At 39.5% G+C, this 18,106-nt stretch overlaps 1 protein-coding gene across 1 annotated transcript in view; it reads left to right on the top strand.

Moving 5' to 3' along the window:
• The window catches only part of MYCT1 (MYC target 1), a 28,232-nt gene extending 10,983 nt beyond the window's left edge, over positions 1 to 17,249 (top strand). Inside the window, exon 2 of the mRNA XM_006024832.3 lies at positions 13,570 to 17,249. Within this exon, the coding sequence (XP_006024894.1) occupies positions 13,570 to 14,102 (533 nt within the window). The 3' untranslated portion in view covers positions 14,103 to 17,249. The remainder of the gene's footprint in view (positions 1 to 13,569) is intronic.
• Positions 17,250 to 18,106: the final 857 nt, after the last annotated feature.

Raw genomic sequence — 18,106 nt, 5'->3', positions numbered from 1 at the left:
TCCTGTCTTGATCCAAGGTTTGGAATAGATGACTTTCAGTCCAGGCTCCCTGCTGTTGGCAGAGGCATTTCTTTCTGAAAGATACATTGCCCCTTCGAACTCTTCACTACTGATCTTATTTGAATTAGTAAGCACAGAACTGAACTTTCATCAAGGTTTACAGCATCCTATTTCCCTTTTCAGTAAATAACTCAGACTGAACAATTCTTTACATACTTAATGGTGGATTGCATTGGATCCACTGATGTCTGGGCCAAGTCACAGGTCTGTAAATCAAAGGGGATGAATGCTTGAAACACTAGGTTTGGATCTAAGTGCCTGTTTCACTATAAACTTCCTGTGTGACCTTGAAAAACTTAATTAATTTCCCTGTGCCTCTGGCCCCTACCTGCAAAATGGGGATAATATATTTTCCTAGCTTGCAAAGATGTTGTGAGTGTACATGCATTAAATATTGTTAAAATACTATGATAATTTATAATGCATTACAAAGAATACATAATCAGAAAAAGAATCAATTATATATTTTTTCTTATCCATCTTATACACAAAAATATGAAGCTGCATTAAATATATACATATATTAGGACCAGAAATAAAACCTAAAAATCACACCAATATATGTATTTAAATAATGCTATTAAAGCAACACCAAAGAAGCAGGAGGAGATAACTCAATTTTCCCCTCCACTTTATCAAACTAAATACAATGGACTTCTAAACCTTCCATCCAGTTCTTCAATGAAATGTTACATGGTGCCATGAGTTTCATAGTGATATAATTTTTCCTATTTACTTAACAAAAGATTTAATTAGTAAGAGTAATTGTTTTTCATACTACTAAAGGATAGTTCCAATGTATTTGCATGTTGAGGTTGGAGTTACTAAGATTATAAACTCCATTTGGACAGTCACCTCTTTGGGATAGGAACCACCTTTTATGTTGGCTGTGTTTAAAGTACCAGCGTTAGGCTCTCCTTCTGCTTCTGTAATATGAATAACTATCATGGTAAAAGTAATGAAAACTAACTTTATTTAATGGAGATGTGTGTATTCCCACACTCAATGGTCTTGGTATAACATTTACTAGATGGCTTCTGAAATAAATTGTTTATTTGGATCTAATGCCAGTCTCTTGCTTTCTTTATTAGAAGTGATATGATTAAATGCTGACCCATAATGGAAAAAAAAGTAAGAAACCTACATCCTGATCCTTGGATATAGCTGAGGAGTGCACAATGGGGCCCTTGATTTAAAACTGAGGGAAATGGGGAAATGTCAATATTATCAAAGAGTATAGCTGCAATTTTAATTTCTAAGACTATTATAAACTGCAGTAAGAATATGGATGTAAATGAAAGGAAATTTGGAAAATGGAAAGACTACACTAAGTTGTTATCATTGATGACTGCTGCATGTTAATGAAAAAGTTAGTGCTAACTCTCATTGCTTTATAAGGCTTGAGGTATTCTTCAAACATATTGGAAATATTCATGTACCAAAAAAGGAAAAAGACAGGATTTACTTTGTGATGTAATTCTAAAGGAAGTAATTGCTCATTATCTTATCTACATTTCCAGAATATTAGATGTCTGTGTTCAGCAAATAGAGAATGAGTGATTCTTAAGCAATCTGTCAATCAGATTTCTTATGTATTTGGCAGTGTTAATACAGGATGTTTTAGAGGCGGTGGCTTTTGTTGTCTTTCTGTGTTTCTATGGAGTACCTGAAGCAGCTTGGCACCAAATCCTGTATTGTGTTTGTTAATTTTGCAAGGTCATGTACGTTGGTGACCACCCAACAACTGCAGGAAACTGGAACTTCCTCTGAATTTGCTCGTAAACATGAGTAGAACCATACATCAGATTTAAACAGGCTGTCTAAAACCAGGCACATTTCCCTGGGAGGAGCAGTTGTGTTTCAGCTATGTTATTGTGTTTTCTCTTTTGGCTAACTCCCTTTTTGGAAGTATTATTGTATATCAAATGCTAGACTGGTATGATTTATATAACTTCAGCCAAAGTAGTCACACACCCTTTTTTGATGGGTCTATTTCTGATCTCACAGCACTGGTTTTAAAATACACTAATTTCACTATCAGCTGACATGTGTAGGACATAGATAATGGACAGATAAAATGCCAAATGGATTGCTGGGTATAATTCACATAACAGAATGTAGATAAGTTAGCAATTAATTCAGGTATGCAGAGAAGCAATCGAATAAAATAAATGCAACGCTCACAGGAGTTAGTCCTTGCCGAGGGAAAATAGGTACATTCTCCTAGTTTTACTTTGCCCTTTTTTGGCAACCTGGAGGTAAACATAACACTGCTGTGGGAGGATGACAGCAACACCTATCATGTAATGGGGAGATGTAAATGACTTTAGGTTTGTGTGCCCTGAGTCCAGAATAGGGGGATTTTGGGACACCTGGGCATCTGGGTTTGGTTGGTGGCAAAAAAATACACTACTTTTTTGCAATCCTGAGTTTTAGCCTATTCTATTTCTAGCTGTTTAAGGCTTCAGTGAATCCTCATGGGTGCATGTATTTACCTGAGCTGTTACTATGCAAGCTCAGTTGGTGTTGCTATATAATCATTCATTCTCATCCAGGTGCAGGAATAGAAGGTCCACCAGTGTGTCAGCGGCCTTTTTGGGACTTCCAGGACCACAAAATATTGTAGACAATGAAATCTGGGTATATTGGCATCCAGAAAAGAATAGACTATGTGTGTGAAGCATCCTGCAAAAGTGGCCATGTCATATTTGATCTGAGTTTGTTGCCTTCTAATTACTGCTGTTTCCTCAGTCTTTTCTCTTTCTTTCTAAAATGCTTTACCATTGTCAACAGGGAAAACATTCATTTTAAGTAGTAGTGTAGGAGGGAACGATGTAGAAAAAGTTTCTTTTTAAATTGCTTTGATAATATAAAGGGTGTGTATGATTCTTTGGTGGTTAACCGTTACTGAATTGATTGGGTGAATGCTATTGCTCGTTCTTCCATCACATAGCTCTCCAAAGAGTCATAGCTTCTTAGTTGCCACAGTAGTATTTGGGAAAGGGTTCTGAGCCAAGGATTCTTTTATATTAGGCAGTCAAACTTTTTTTTTTTTGTCCAAACACCCTGCAAGTGTGTGTGTGGCTATGCCAACAGTAGCACAAGAGGAGGACCTGTGTTCTCTCTTCTCACAATAGAGTAAGTTACATGAAGGTGAATTCTAGGTTCCGAGAGTTTTCACATGAAAGTCTGGAAAGACTATAGCAACATTCAGAATCAGATCAGAATCAGAATGGTTCAGCACATTATGAGTCCAAAACTACTCTTTAGCTCCCCTTGCTCCATAGCTTTTATTTGAAAGCAATTTGAAAAATAATACTTTGTATTTGTAAAAAGCTTTCTATCAAAATGCCTCAAACCACTCAAAAATGCACTTAACAAAGCGCCCATATACTAAGGAATTTGACCTGAGCATCTCCTGGTAAATATTACTGCCCTTGTTTTATAGAACCTTATGCCCTATACCTGAGAAAATGGAGAAAAAGAAGCTTAGATAACATTTTTAAAAGAGTTAACACTGACTCAGTATTCTACAGCTGCATTTTCCCTACATTGAGAAGAACTTGAAATTCCTTCAAATGCCTAATTCAAATTATTCATTATAGAGAAAATGATAGCCTTTATATAGTAATGGTTGCAACAAATATTCTAACGGATTCCTAATAACTTTTTAGAAACAAACAAAAATCTTTACATCTTCAAAATACAAAAGCTAACTTTCAGGTGGAGACTTTCTTTTGAAAATCTTAACAAATAATGTTCCAGCTATGGAGACTGAAAAATGATTTTTTTAAGTATGTTTTTAGAAGTGGTCAATCATTCTTTTTGTTCCCATGTGCTGAAAACAGAAAAGTTATAACTCAAGATCAATTTATTAAATAATGTCCCTATAATCACTTGTATAGATACATGGAACAGATTGTGTGTGTGTGTGCATATATGTATATATACAAAGAAAGCGTTATTGATGAATAATTCCTGAATCATTTTCAGTGTCAGCAAAGCAAATGAAAACAATAATATCTAGCAGATAAAATTTGGCATCTACTTCCAGAGAAAGAAAGATGGAGCACACTTGTGTTTTGCTCTGTTCTCAGTGGCAGGAAGCTATTTTCTGGTATTTCTACCCAGAGATGGGGGCAAACTAGATGACCTTTGCTTCATTTATATGGCAGAGTCTTTAATCCATGCTATAAAAAATATAACATGGAATAGGGTGTGTAGGGTGCTTTTATGCTATAGACTGAAAGTAACTACAATATGAAAGCAGACTTAAAGTTGCTTCCTTGAATCCTACTGAGCACTTCACATTTTCATAATTATTTGAATATTTAATTGGTGTTTCCCATTGTTTTTAATACTTTAAAAACTTTTATGCTATATAAGGCACTAATGACAATAATTCTCTGAAGTTACAACAGCATCTTTTATTTGATGGTCTCATAGAAGTTTAAACCTATTAATGATTTAAGCCTCACAACACAGAGTGGAGCAATTTTTTCTTAGTTTCATTAATTAGAGAGGAAAATTCTGAAACAAGGAGGTAAAGTGTTTTGCTCAAGGTCACATGTAAAGGCTGAAAGAATGGAAAACAGAATCTAGACCTCCAAGATTATTTAATCACAGAAAATGGGTTTCTGCCTAGACTACTGTAAATGTGAATTTACAGTCACAGTCTAAAAAAATACACATCACATAGAAGAAGGTTGATTTTAGACTATTTTACTTACTGGACTAGGTAGAACTAGTATAGCGGAGAAATTTAACACCCTTGGATGGAACTCAAATGTTTTGGTAATACAGTATATGGATTAGGCTACATTAAGATAGGGCTCCCTTCCTGTTACCATTGTGATGTCAGTAATCACTGAAATCTACTGGCTGCTAAAACAGAGGCAATTTTCAAGTAAAAACAAGAGGGGGATACACAGCCTGAAGAATAAGGGGAAAAGGAACAATCTGAGCTAGGAGTGGAAAACATAAGTAAATTCATTAAGGGACTATGCAGGATATTTTTTAACTGACAATGCAGAAGTTGCAGTTTTCAGTTGAATTTTTTCTTGGCAGCACTTCAAAAGTCATAGATTTCTAAGTTGAGAGGGACCATTTTTGAGACACTTTTTGAATACTTTTAGGTCAAAACAGGATTTCCTTTAGCATTAGACAACGCAAGTTGTAGAACTGTGGTAATATTAAGGATGTTTTACATTTTTCATTTATTCTTCAAGGCTTTTAGTAGCCTGAAAATCTGGGCTTTTGATCTATCATTGTATATTTTCTTTATTATAAGGCACTGCTGGCTACCTTGTGTGAACCCCATTAAAATATCCTTCTTCATTTTTAGACTCTCTGTGTTAATCACACTATTAAATAAAATCAGAAGGGATGCAGTATTGCACTAAACCAACCATATCCACTAATTTTTTTTACTGATTCATTTAAGTCCTTGCAGCATATGTATAACTCAGTCCAACTGATTTTATAGAATTGATACCATTGCTTTGCCGGAGGGTTACAAGCTGTGAGAGAGAGCAGAATCAAAACCATATATCTACATCTCAGTAGCTGTTAGGAAGGTATGCAAAAGCTCTGTAGTAACAAAGATTTTACCCTGCCTTCCAAAAAACATTCTTTGAGGAGTCAGTTTTGTTTGTGCTTAGTTCGTTTATGATTGTGCTAACATTGGGAAATGTGATGCATTTACCATAGATTTTTTTTCCTTTTGGTCATTACCATTACTTTGTCTTTATCATCCATTTTAATGCTGAACAGAGGTAAGTGGCGCAAACACTCTAGACTTCTTGGTTCAGAGATGATGCATTTTATTAGACCAACTAAGAAATTGCAAAAAAAACCCTTTTTCTCTAAGCTTTCGGGTTCACATGTCCTTCATCAGGCTCAGGGAAAATTAAAAATGGTAAAAGGTCCTCATAGGTAGTCTTGGAGGTATTTAAGAGGAGACTGGAGAAACACCTGGCTGGGGTCATCTGAACCCAGCACTCTCTGGAGTCATCTGACCCCAGCACTGATTCCTGCCCGGGGCAGGGGGTCAGACTCGATGATCTAATAGGTCCTTTCCAACCCTAACATCTATGAAATCTATTAAATAAACTTCATTTTTGCACAGAGGAAGCTGAAGATGGTAGTCTGTTCCTCTGGGTCCATGAGAGAGAGATAAGTGAACATTATTACTTCTGACCAGGTTTTATGATTTTCAGAGCACATATCCTACTATACTTTTCAGTGCATTATTACAGAAAAAGGCTGGTAGACACAAAACAAATGTACAGCTCAGATCCTGAGACTCAGTCTGAGTTCAGTGCAAACATTCACAGGTTCAAAAAGCTTTTGTAAACAGCACTTCCTGAAGTTTCTTTGCACTGGTGCCTTGTGGCCCTGTTCAAAAAAATTGCAAAGTTTGAGTGGGACACTAGGCCCTACGGGTATATGCCGAGGGGATCTGAAATGCTCTCTATTTTCAGATAATTAGCAAAGAGAGCACTGGTTACATTGTTTCCATTTATTTGAATTGTTGCTGTGAGATTTTCTTGTGCTATCATGACTGAGCTGTTTTACTGACTGCCTGGTTTTCAGTACAAATTTCCAGCAGAGGGCAGTCTTGTTACTAGCTGGGTGGCTCATATGCTGAAGTAATTCTCTGTTCTGTTTAACAGAACTGCCTTCCTGATCTCAAGCACGCTGTTACCACCTTAATGGCCCCGGATCGGGATTCTGTAGTTACGCAATAAAATACACTGTTTCCAGGAGCTTTGAGGAGTCCTTTAGGTGGAAGAGCTGTGGGTATCTGTCCACTTAGCTCATGACCATCCTTGTCTGCTCCATGACACCCTGTTTGTTTTCTGAACGTGACAATTATCAGTGCTACAGACAATCACTTTTGTTCTTCTAACCATAATCACCCTATGACCTTTCTTAACATTTGCCATGACAAAGATTGCAGCTGGTTCATTTTGCAAACCCCCTGATTCACCCACCCTACTGAATCATGGACTGACTACAAATCATTAATAAGAGGTTGTTTTGACTTAACAATTAGTGATAAAGGTCAGGGAAGATAAGACAATAATTTTAACACTTGTCAGCTGTAGGGATATTGTTTCTACAAACTATACACAACAACAGTGTGTATGGCATGTAAGTTGGCTTGGCTTATAGAGACAAGCTTCCCATTTGAACTAAACTTTCTTGGTATGAAAGATCCAACCCAAGCAGATTTTTACTCATTAATTCTGCAATACTAGGAAGATATATTTAGTTTGTTGAACACTTGGTAGCTCCTTGTTTTCCTGAGGCTGGTTCTGTGGACTATGTTATGAACTTGGGGTGACAGACAGATATGAACCACACTTGGAGTATATACTAAGGACAAAGGGACTTAGATATTACAATTCTGAGCATTCCCAGAAGTAAAAATAAGTTGCCTGGCTCTGGGAGTGAAATCCCATATTATGTATTCAACTTCCCATTACTTTAAAAGAGATGCCTTCATAGATGCCTAGTTAGGTGCTTTGCAATGGGATTCACAGTGCCTAGCAAGCGGAGTGTGGATCTGCCTACCAACAAACAATGCTCAGACTTGGACATCTGTGCAACTGTGATTTTCAGTCTGAAACCCACACATAGACTTAGGTACCTTTGATATACTTTTAGGTGTACAAGTTCATGCTTTTCTTTTAAAAGTTAACTCTTGCACTCACTTAGGAAGTGAAAGACCTGGGTTCAAGGCTCTTCTCAACATAAAGGCTAGGGACAGACATTCAAAATTGATTGAATTGATTCAATCTTTGCAGGTTAGTCTAACCTAAATAGGCTATTTTTGTAGTCTATTTACATTTCTGGTTTAGGTACAGATGGAATTCATGTTTGGCCCACTACTCAGTGTTCTATGATAACTTTCAATCACCTGCTCACATATGGATTTCCATATTGCAGTTTATTTCACCTAGCATTCATATTTGTATTTTTGGAAAAGACGTGTAGTGAGGAGGACGGTTTGACTGGCCTGTCATCTAGATTTCTGAATACTTGTGAAAGTATCTGATCAAACACTTTTCACATCCTTAAAACACTGTGCAATTTGTGGATTGGAGAACGGGGGACATGACTGCAAAATCATGTGTTTTGGTCAGATTTATCTCCTTAGCATGTGCTGACCCATTGCTACAGCATGAAGTAAAAATGTGTGCAGGTACAAGACCAAAAGGGAAGCGAAAGGGGAAGGGACAAAGATAATCCTTCTCCATTATGCAATACACTCTTCCTGATACATTCCCCTTTTCAGGACAAATGAATGAAGCCGCTTGCATGTGACACGCTCTATAGCTCCTGCAGCTCATGTAGCTCCTGCAGCTCACATAAAATACGGTTTGCCTGCCTGGCACATAGTGCTTAGTTTTGTGTTTACTTGCTATGCAACTGCTGTCAGATTTTAGGAGAGTGGGGAAAATCACTTAGTTGCTTCAGAGAATAGAAGGCTTGTATTAATATGGAAAACTCTCTGTGGCAGGCTACGTGCTTGCATTCATAGCAAGGGCACTCCTGTCTGATTCTTGAGTTAAATATTTTCAGACAAAAATCTCAGCTAACATTAAGCTAAGTTTGCTGAAGTATTTATTCTTTTAATTGGACAACAATAAGAAATACTGATGTTTAGCATAGGTAGACAGTAGTATGTCCATTGGAAGTAAATAGGCTTTAATGAGGCCCTTCAGGCAGAGTCTATTGTATGGAACTGCCTAACACTCAAGGGTATGTCATGTACCAGGTGCTGTGAAAGGACTCTGCATTTCTAACCCTATCTTGGATGGTTATTAATGTTACGGGGTGCATCTACTTGAGACAGTTACTGCGGATCTGCCTAATTAGACCTGTAATAAAGTATCCGCATCTACATGTGGGGCCCCATTAGGCTTCAGTTAACTAAATCCTGGTAAATTAGTACTTGTAAATACAAATACTGTCCTGTGGCAGAGTTCTTTACTGCCCAGAAACCCAAATGTAGATGCTGATGGGGCTGGCTGGGGCACAAGAGTGCTTCAGTGTGTGGGCTGCCTGCCCACACACAGTGAAGCACCCTTGTGCCCCAACCAGCCCTTCCACAGCATATTCAGCTGGGTTGGAGCAGCCCCAGACTGGCACGCTGCCCCCCTTGTCCCCTCCCAGCCAGCTGGGGCTGCTCTGACCCAGCTCAATGTGCTGTGGTCCAAGGTAAACAGAGCACCAGAGAACAATAAACTCCAGCACGATGCACACTGGAGTTTATTGTTTCATATTAATTTTACATGTAGATGCACCCACTGTATACAAATGTGCAGCTAATTGTTTAGCCATTTGACCACAGATTGGCTATCTGATGCTTCCCTCACATTCTCCTGCTCTGCAATCAGTACTTATCCCTCCATCCCTCTAACAGCTATGCAGGTTACCATTCTTGCTGCTACACCTTTTTGAAATGCATTGCCCTTTCTCTCCTGCAGTTGGCCATTCAGCTAACTACTGTATGCATGTCTGCATGTGTGTATTTGTCTGTAGTGGGAGCCATATGCCCACCTACACTTTGTTCTTTGGTAGATCAGTGTTTCTTTCTAGGATCAGTCATTACAATTGCCTAAGCACAGGAAAAGGAATTCTGCTTTGGCCTTTACATGAGCTGAGTTAATGGTTCTCAGAGATTTCTTAGAGAGAATTTTGCCCTTAAGCAACAAAAAGTTTGGAAATGGTTTGCACACTCCATCCACTCCCTTGGTTTGATACAGTTACTAGATAATGTGCTGACAGAGATCCCATGCTCGCTAGTAGAATAGGAGCATATACAGAAAAAATGAGACCCTCACAGAAGTAAGCTCTGCACCTGAGAATGTTTACAGGACTGGACCTTACTTTAGTAAGCAACATAATTAAAAAAAACAGTTGTTCCAGAGATAGGGAAGGGGACTTCAGTCCTCTCACTCTTTTATTGTCAAGATTTGATATGCCTGCTCTGGGCTCCTCTATTTAGTCTCCTGAAATATAAGGTACATAAAAGAGAAGACAGAAGGATTATGTTGCTCCCTAACACTCCAAGAGGTGCAGTGGCCTTACCCCTTGTGCAACAAGGAGCTCAAAGAGGAATTCTCCATGACACAGGGCTCCTCCTGATTGTGGCTATGCCCTCTCTAGTACAGGCCAATGCCTGTAGCACACAGTTGAGCCCTCTGAACAGATAGATCCTTGGCTTCTATTTGTGCTTGGGATATTCCAGAGAAAGCTGTCATAGGCCATTCAGTGTCATGGTAGGACAGGACCAAGATATGATAAATGCTGGCAAACCTGACTGGGGACACAATATGCCAGTGCAAATTAGCATTTGTGTCTGCTCTTGCTGCCCTGAGAGGCTAGTCCTACCCTAGTACTGCCCAAGATTGGAAGGTCAAAATGTTGTAGAAAGTTACCTTTGCCCCAAAACACCAAATGTGTCCATTTCTGCTCTGTTACACTTGGGTATCTGAGCCCACTGATGTAAAATTTTCTCTAATGTCCCTTAGGCTTGGGTGATTGAATACTCTATTGAAAAAATCGATGGAGACAGATTTAAAATTCAATACATGTGGTTAGAATGTACTAGCTTTGGGTGAGATTCATTCAGCACAAGAACAAGGCACTTCATTTGCCCTGGTTAAAGCCTTAAGATGGTGAATTTCATGTTTTTAGAGTGAACCCACATTTCCCACTGAAGTAGGTAAAACCTTTGCATGAAAAAGGATTGGAGGGATTTGAACCAGTGTGTTCATTTTTCATTACTGAAATAGAAGGAGAATGAGTAAATAAACCAAGAGTAAATATGATGCTTTATGGACACTGAAGTATTCTGGGTGACCTCAGGAGTGGTATCCCATGTAGAAATTTGGTTCTCTATTTATTAATTTGAGTATAGAGGAAAAAGGGGCAAACAAATTATACAATGGCAGGTAATTGTTTCAGTTGTATCTGCTGCACGGGGAAGCAGCTAAAGAAAGTGCTCAAGTGGTGCATTCAATATTATGTCAATTTCCTTTCATGTTTTTAACAGTGTGAAATGCTTAGTTAAACGTGCAAGTAGTGGAGATATAGGGATAAAAGGGATTCTTGGCTAAATCCTCCCTGTGCATGTCGACAGTCTGGTTGGACTTCACTTATATACAGGGCAGATGAAATCCTTAGCAAACAGTTCTGCCTTCCCCTCCACTGAGTGATAGGGAAGGAGTTCAGATACTACAGTGATGAGTTTCCTCATAGATTTCTAAAGAGCCATAAAGTACAATCACGTAATCAGTATTCTGATTTAAGTGACCAAAATTCAATGCATGTAGGCTAGATTGTACCTAGCCCTTCCATGGTTGTGCAGGGAGTGTGAAGGAGTAAAGGCTACCCAGATTTCAGTTTAATATGGTGCCTGTATAGCCTACGCAGCAAGTCCAGGAGCAGTGGTGATAAATTAAACTTATTGATTTGCATGCACTCTAACTCACAAATTAGGCAATATAGGTAGCACTAGGGTAAACCTGAGTACTCACTGAGATAGAAAGGATGGGTCCTGAGATGTATGTTTTAGGACAAGGGCTGGCAACATTTGGCCAAAAATATTTGCCAAAAACACCCCAACATTTACCCATGCCTCAGCGTGGCATACCGGGGGCAGATGGCAGGGCAGCTGTAAGGGGCCTGATCCTTGTTGCTGGCGGTGGATGCATGTGTGCCTATGGATGGGTGGCAGGGGAGGAACCAGGGTTACACTGCACCAGCCCCTTCCCTGGCATTCACTCCGAGGCATGCGTGACAGGGCTGGTGCCAGGGCTCTGGACCGCAGTGCAGCTGTTTGAAGTTTCCTACTTGTTTGCAGCAGGTCTTGCAGCCTCCTAGCTGCCTGCTGTGCACAGCCTGGGCTCCATGGCTGGCAGCAATTGCACAGAGCCTGGCCTGGCTGTGGTGTGCTAAGCAAAATGGCCTTGCATACCAGGCTCTGGCATGTAGGCTGGGGGTTGTTGATTCCTGTTCTAGGGCATTGTTAACTGTTAAAGCTTGATCTTAAGACATCTAATGCCAGATTTGCAGGCTTGGGTAACTGCAGAGCAGGAGCAAGTAGATACAGCTTTTTTCTTAGTGGCACTCTTGGGCTCATTCAGAGGCCATATAGACAAATCCCGCTGCCTGGAGAAGTGTATAGAGTGCATTGGGCAGGCAGAACCTGATCTCTGCCCTTTGTACGTACTGATTAGCAGAGCTATTTGGAAGGATGGCAGGAAGCCGAGTGTGCTAAACTCTGTAAGGTGATATCACAAATTGCTCCTCCCAGTGCATACAAGGAGTCTTGTCAGGCACAGTGCCCCAATGACATTATTCTGAAAAGGGTATGATTAATAGGAGCTCATTTGGAAGTTGCCTTTAACTATTGATAGCAGCTGTATGCCTACAGTCGAAACTGCAGAACAGGCACGTAGTAATCAAGGGGGAAAACTCCAAGACATGCATAGTTAGGATTCAGGTTACATAAATATCCAAAATTCTAGTCACTTATTTAGAACCTATCCAATTTATCTTGGTTCAAGAAGCTTTGAAACTGCATTGAGTATTTAATGCAAATAGCTTCACATATGAGATTTATGGTATTGTTTGTCCTAAACAGCATCTGGAAATGTCCAAGGCATATGAAGAGAATGCAAATCTGTACTGATCACCTAATGTTCTAGAATGTCAATAAGGGGTTTGATTGCATTTTGCTTTACAAATAGTTGAAAGATTGGTTGAAGTGGCTTGCTCTCTCATAATGTTGAGTGGGAAGTGTGTGTGTGTGTGTGTGTGTGTGTGTGTGTGTGTGTGTGTGTGTGTGTGTGTGTGTGTGTGTGTGTGTGTGTGTGTTGGGGAGAGGGGGAATGAAAAAGAATCAATCCTCATTCTTCACCACAGCCTTTCATGTGGAGAAGAAAATTATCCTGCTTGGGGTCCTTTTTTCTTTTCAGATCCACTAAATACATTTTATTAGAGTAAAGGCAGGTGTTACAGAGTTAGAAATTTACTCCTTTCCTAATGAAAACTTGACTTCCAAACTGGGGAAGGGAAGGTATTGAGGGCTTTGTCATTCCCAATGGCCCTCTGTGACAAGAATTGTCTAGTGATTTTACAGCACAGTTTTTAATGTTTGATCTAACTCTGATTGTAATAAATATTGATAACATCCCACCAGATGTGTACTTTCAGCTCCCAATTATTTCACCCACACCGGTACTAGACACAAGTTACTCACATTTGAGTGATACCAGTGAAAATCAGTATAAGTAAGATCAGTGTAAGGCCTGTTTCTGTTATAGTATAATTGTGTATTTCACATGTTTTATAATGAACGAAACTGTTAACTCTTTATTGTTCAGGAGGGACTTGCAGTAAGTTGCACGAATGTAACAGCAAATTAATATTATAGAGGGCATCGTCTGTAAGATAATAAAAATAACTTTGTTATTTATTTTCTGTGTTTAGACAAGATAATAATATCCTTCTCAGTTTCCATGGCAATTGGACTCGTGATTGGAGGGATAATCTGGGCGTTGTTTACTTGCTTGTCCCGTCGCAGAGCCAGTGCCCACATTTCACAGTGGAGCCCCTCAACTTCTACCCGCCGTTCCAGACCTCCTTCTCATGGTCCAGCTGCCAACAGGCCTGGATTCTACCGCAACAGCAGCTGTGAACGTCGCAGCAACCTCAGCCTGGCCAGTCTCACCTTCCAACGGCAAGCCTCCCAGGAGCAAGCCAACTCCTTCCCAAGAAAATCAAGCTTTCGAGCCTCCACTTTCCATCCCTTTTTGCAGTGTCCTCCACTCCCTGTGGAAACTAACAGTCAGCTGATTACTCTGACTCCCACTAGCACCACCACTACAGTTGCAGGAAGCACCACCAACAGCTTAAGTCAACCTGAATTCCACTGGTCTAGCAACAGTCTCCGCATCTGCCATTCAACACAAACCCCTCCTCCTGCCTATGAGACCATCATAAAAGCTTTCCCAGACTCTTGAATTGGACTTTTGTTTTAAATACTTAGATATGGGTATGCATACATATCTTAGAAAGAACCTCCACCACCCAAGACAGATTTTCTGTGTGCTTAGAGGACATCGGTGAACCCTTCCTGTTGCTGTAGTATGCTGCAAAAAGGACATACATTGGTGAGATGCAGGTGACACTGATTCATTAAACAAGATGCAGTATTCTGTTGCCTCAACAAACCTTCTTCTCCAAGTTACTGCTCTGCAGTGTAGATGTGTATTTATATTATCCTTTGAATTAGTAACAGCTGTAGGGCTTCTAATGTAGAGGGAAAATCTTCTATACTTTAAGAAACTGGTGACTAATAGAAGAAATGAGCCAGGTTAAGAGTACTTTGTTGCTACCCATTCATTAATTTCCTTCAAAGTTCACTCTTTGTCTTTGTGTTTGGGTTGTTTTGGGAGTCCTGTTTTTAAACATTTTGTCTGTGAGTTTTAGATTCTCAGGCCCGGTACAGAGTGATCAGAGTGATCCACCAGTATAAGTGATCAGAAACTAATCTATACCCATAACTGAACAGAAGTTTGACACACACAGACTGGTTTAAACATAGTGGAACCCTGTCTAAGATTTGCTTCCCTCCCCCCAGCTCCCCACCAAAGGCTGAACATGTATTCTGCTTGCAACCGATCTAAACTACACCACTTATAGAAAACCATGTAATTTAGATTGATTCTGCCTTGGGGCTTTTGAATGTCTGTACAGAGCCTCAGTAGTTACTTTGTTTTATCCCTTACACAAAGGACTTTATTCTTTACATCCCTTTGACCTCCTGTACTCAAACATTCCCAGGAACCTCTGAGCAGAGCCATGGTTTAAAGTCATTTTAGAGTTCCAGTTTTGTAATGGGTAATGCAGGTCCCATTTTAATGTTTGTATTGGCTCCGAATTACACCAAACAATTCTTGCTTACACAGAATTCTCCAAAAGAGGAATCATAAACATTTTCCAACAGGGAATTGGAATGCACCAGCTTGGCCCTGAGGTGGATGGACCTGAGGATCCACTGGTTTTCCATGCCACCTAGTTGTATTGCAGTGCAAAAAAAAGAGCTGCCTACCAGTGAAGGGAGTGCATCATGGTACCCCGCCATGATGCACTGTGGGCAGAGTGCTCTACCTCCAAAAACTGCTGAAATCATGACTCCATGTGCCAAATCCAAAGGTTCCACAGGCTGGATGTGTCCTATGGAGCATAGGTTGCGACCCTTGATATGAATTGTGGCCAAAAAAGGTAAAGCATTAAAAAAATTGTGAAAAAGAGGTATCTCTAACCAAGTAAAAAATTAATGACAAATTAATTAATGAAAAATAAACACTATATAGACACTATATTCTGTAATCAGCAGAATGAGTAGTTACATTTTATTACCGTATAAGGCAACGAAGAGCAGAACCCTTGACATTTCTCTCTCAGACTTGGTCAGCAAGATAAACAGCATGAATGGCAACTATTTTTAATTAAGCTTCCTGATTTGCTATGGGAATACTCATTTCCGCTCTTTAAATTGTATTTCTCATGCTGCGCAAATGTTTCATCCTTCCTGGAATACTACTCAGTGAAACACTGTATTTTGCTAAAGGGAAATGGCTTAGACAACAAGGGTAAAATTCTGATTCTATTAATGTCAATGGTAAAACTCTCAAGACTCAGATTTCAACATTTCTGTGTTTACTTATACAACTGCTTTAGTATGTAAAGATATGAATAGGGTATTTAGAATAGATTAATGCAGACTTTGACTTTCAGGAAGGTAGAGCAATTACAACAGGTTTCCCATGGGCATAGAAGTGGCAGATTCCACTGACATGGGAGAACATCAGGTTTTGGAGCAAGGGAGAAAGACAAACTCATTCAATTTGTTCTAGGTCCTAATAACTGCAATGAGGGCTGTATTAGTCCCATAATGAACAGTTTTATGTTTGAATGCCGGGAAGGGAGTTTCAACATAAAGGATGCCAACTGGAAGAACAACACTGCTCATTCCTGGAATATTAATAACTTTAGCTCCTGTGAAGAATTGGGAAAAGAGTTATTAGTTACAGTGGGCTTGAGTTATTAGTTACAGGTCCTTAATGAGAACCAGCAACTGCAGCTGTAGTCAATGGGAACAACAGGCACTCAGCAATTCTCAGGAGCAGGCAAGTTGCTTATCATTCAAGATTCCTACGCTTTCAGTGGGTGTTGCGAGCACATCACCTTGAAGTGCTTTACATCTTTCATGAGCGGGCCCTGAGTCACCAGTATTGATCTTTGCACTTTAGTTTCCAAGCCTGCTGTTTTCTCTTTGCAAATATCACTACTAGTTCTAAACAACCTTCCCAACTTTTTTAAAGGAAAAATATTTTGCATTCAGTATACTGTCTGCCTTTTTTAATGTGCACCTTTTTTCCTTTATAAAATTAAATTTGATTGTGAGAAATACATATCATTCATAAAGTTTGTATCCAGTGTTTTGCTGCAGAAAGTATGGATTCTAATAAACTAAGGGCCACTAATGGTTCTGACTTCAGTCAGAAGAAGGCTTCTGCTATTGTATTATACATTTCATTTTTTAAAATGTTTCTGGGTAGGCTTCACTGCACCCCAAATACATCTGCACAGTGTCTAATGTCCCTCTGAAAGGTAATACCACCTGTTGTAATGTCTATGATACAATAAAGTCTATTTCTGTTCTGCTGGTAATTCATTTCAGCGGACTATTCATATGAGAAGTGAGAGGAGGATATGGTCCACAGTATGTAACCAAGTTATTTCAAAGTGATTGCTCCTTGCCATTGAAATAATTACAAAAAAAAAGTAAATATTTACTTGTGGTAGACAAATACAAGATTTGCAGTATAACCATATATTATTTCTTGTATTAAACTATAGTTAGAAAGTAATATAGGAGGAAAGGCTATAATGTTCTGTATTTTTTCCTTTAGAAATCCATACTGGCCACAAAAACTGTTTTATTTCCCCTGGATCACAGAAACTAGAACATGAATTCTTTGGTGCATAACCAATATGGATGTCAACTGCTTAACTAACAGCATGAGCAAAAACTGAGATTAATATTTTGTAAGCATTGTGGAAACTTTGGAATGTGAAATAAAGGTAGAAACTGTAATCTGTATCTTATGTTTTTTCTTGATTTTACTTTGAACAAACTGACTCTCACAGTGTATACTTTATGTAAATTATCTTCTGTAGCAAGCAGATGTACAGCGCCAGAAAAGTTATATAAAGTACAGGATTTATTATACAGTAAGATGACCCAATGGTTGGAAACCAAGACTGAAAAAACAGCAAGGGCATGTTTATATTGTATCTGCAGTTTTCCTGGGTAAAGCATGGACCTCTTATCCAGTCCTGCTCTGTGCCATACCCAGAACTGAGGCAGTGAGCTGTCTTGGCAGATAGCCCTGCTGCTGTTCTCAAGGTCTCTCTCTAGAGCAGTGGTTCTCAACCATTTCTAGATTCAAGGCACTCCTCATTAGAGGACTCAGAAAATGCTAGGTTTCACTTTTTCTGAAACCTGCTGAAAAGTTTTTTGACTACAGAAAGGCAGTTCTCTTGGTGCAAAGAACTCAGAAAGACCACAACAGATGAGAAAGTTTTTGACACTATGGCTTCCTGTTTGGAATCTCTGGGCGCATCCAGATGAGCATGGATATTTGGTTCCCTGGAGACAAGTAGCAGCAGCACACCTTGCCTTACATGAGGTGCTGGCTGGGAGCCTCCAGGGGTTGCAGCAGCAGTGACTCTGCTGTGCAGAGCCTGACCAGCAGCCGGAGTATGACTCCGGGTGTCCTGGCTCTGCTTTTGCGCAGCACATGCTTCCTGTGCATGCACTGTGCTGTTGTTGGTTTTTTTGCTAAATTTTTTGACCCCTGAATTCAGGGAAAAAACACGATGCAGTGCATGTACAGGCAGCATGCCTTTGCAGCAGTGTGGAGAACATCTAAATGCGTGGTATGTAGCGCCACAG

Source organism: Alligator sinensis, unplaced genomic scaffold (genome assembly GCF_000455745.1).
Source record: "Alligator sinensis unplaced genomic scaffold, ASM45574v1 scaffold1177_1, whole genome shotgun sequence".
NCBI classification, from domain to species: domain Eukaryota; kingdom Metazoa; phylum Chordata; order Crocodylia; family Alligatoridae; genus Alligator; species Alligator sinensis.
The sequence above is the reverse complement of the archived record's forward strand: the minus strand, read 5'-3'. Positions and strand labels throughout refer to the sequence as shown.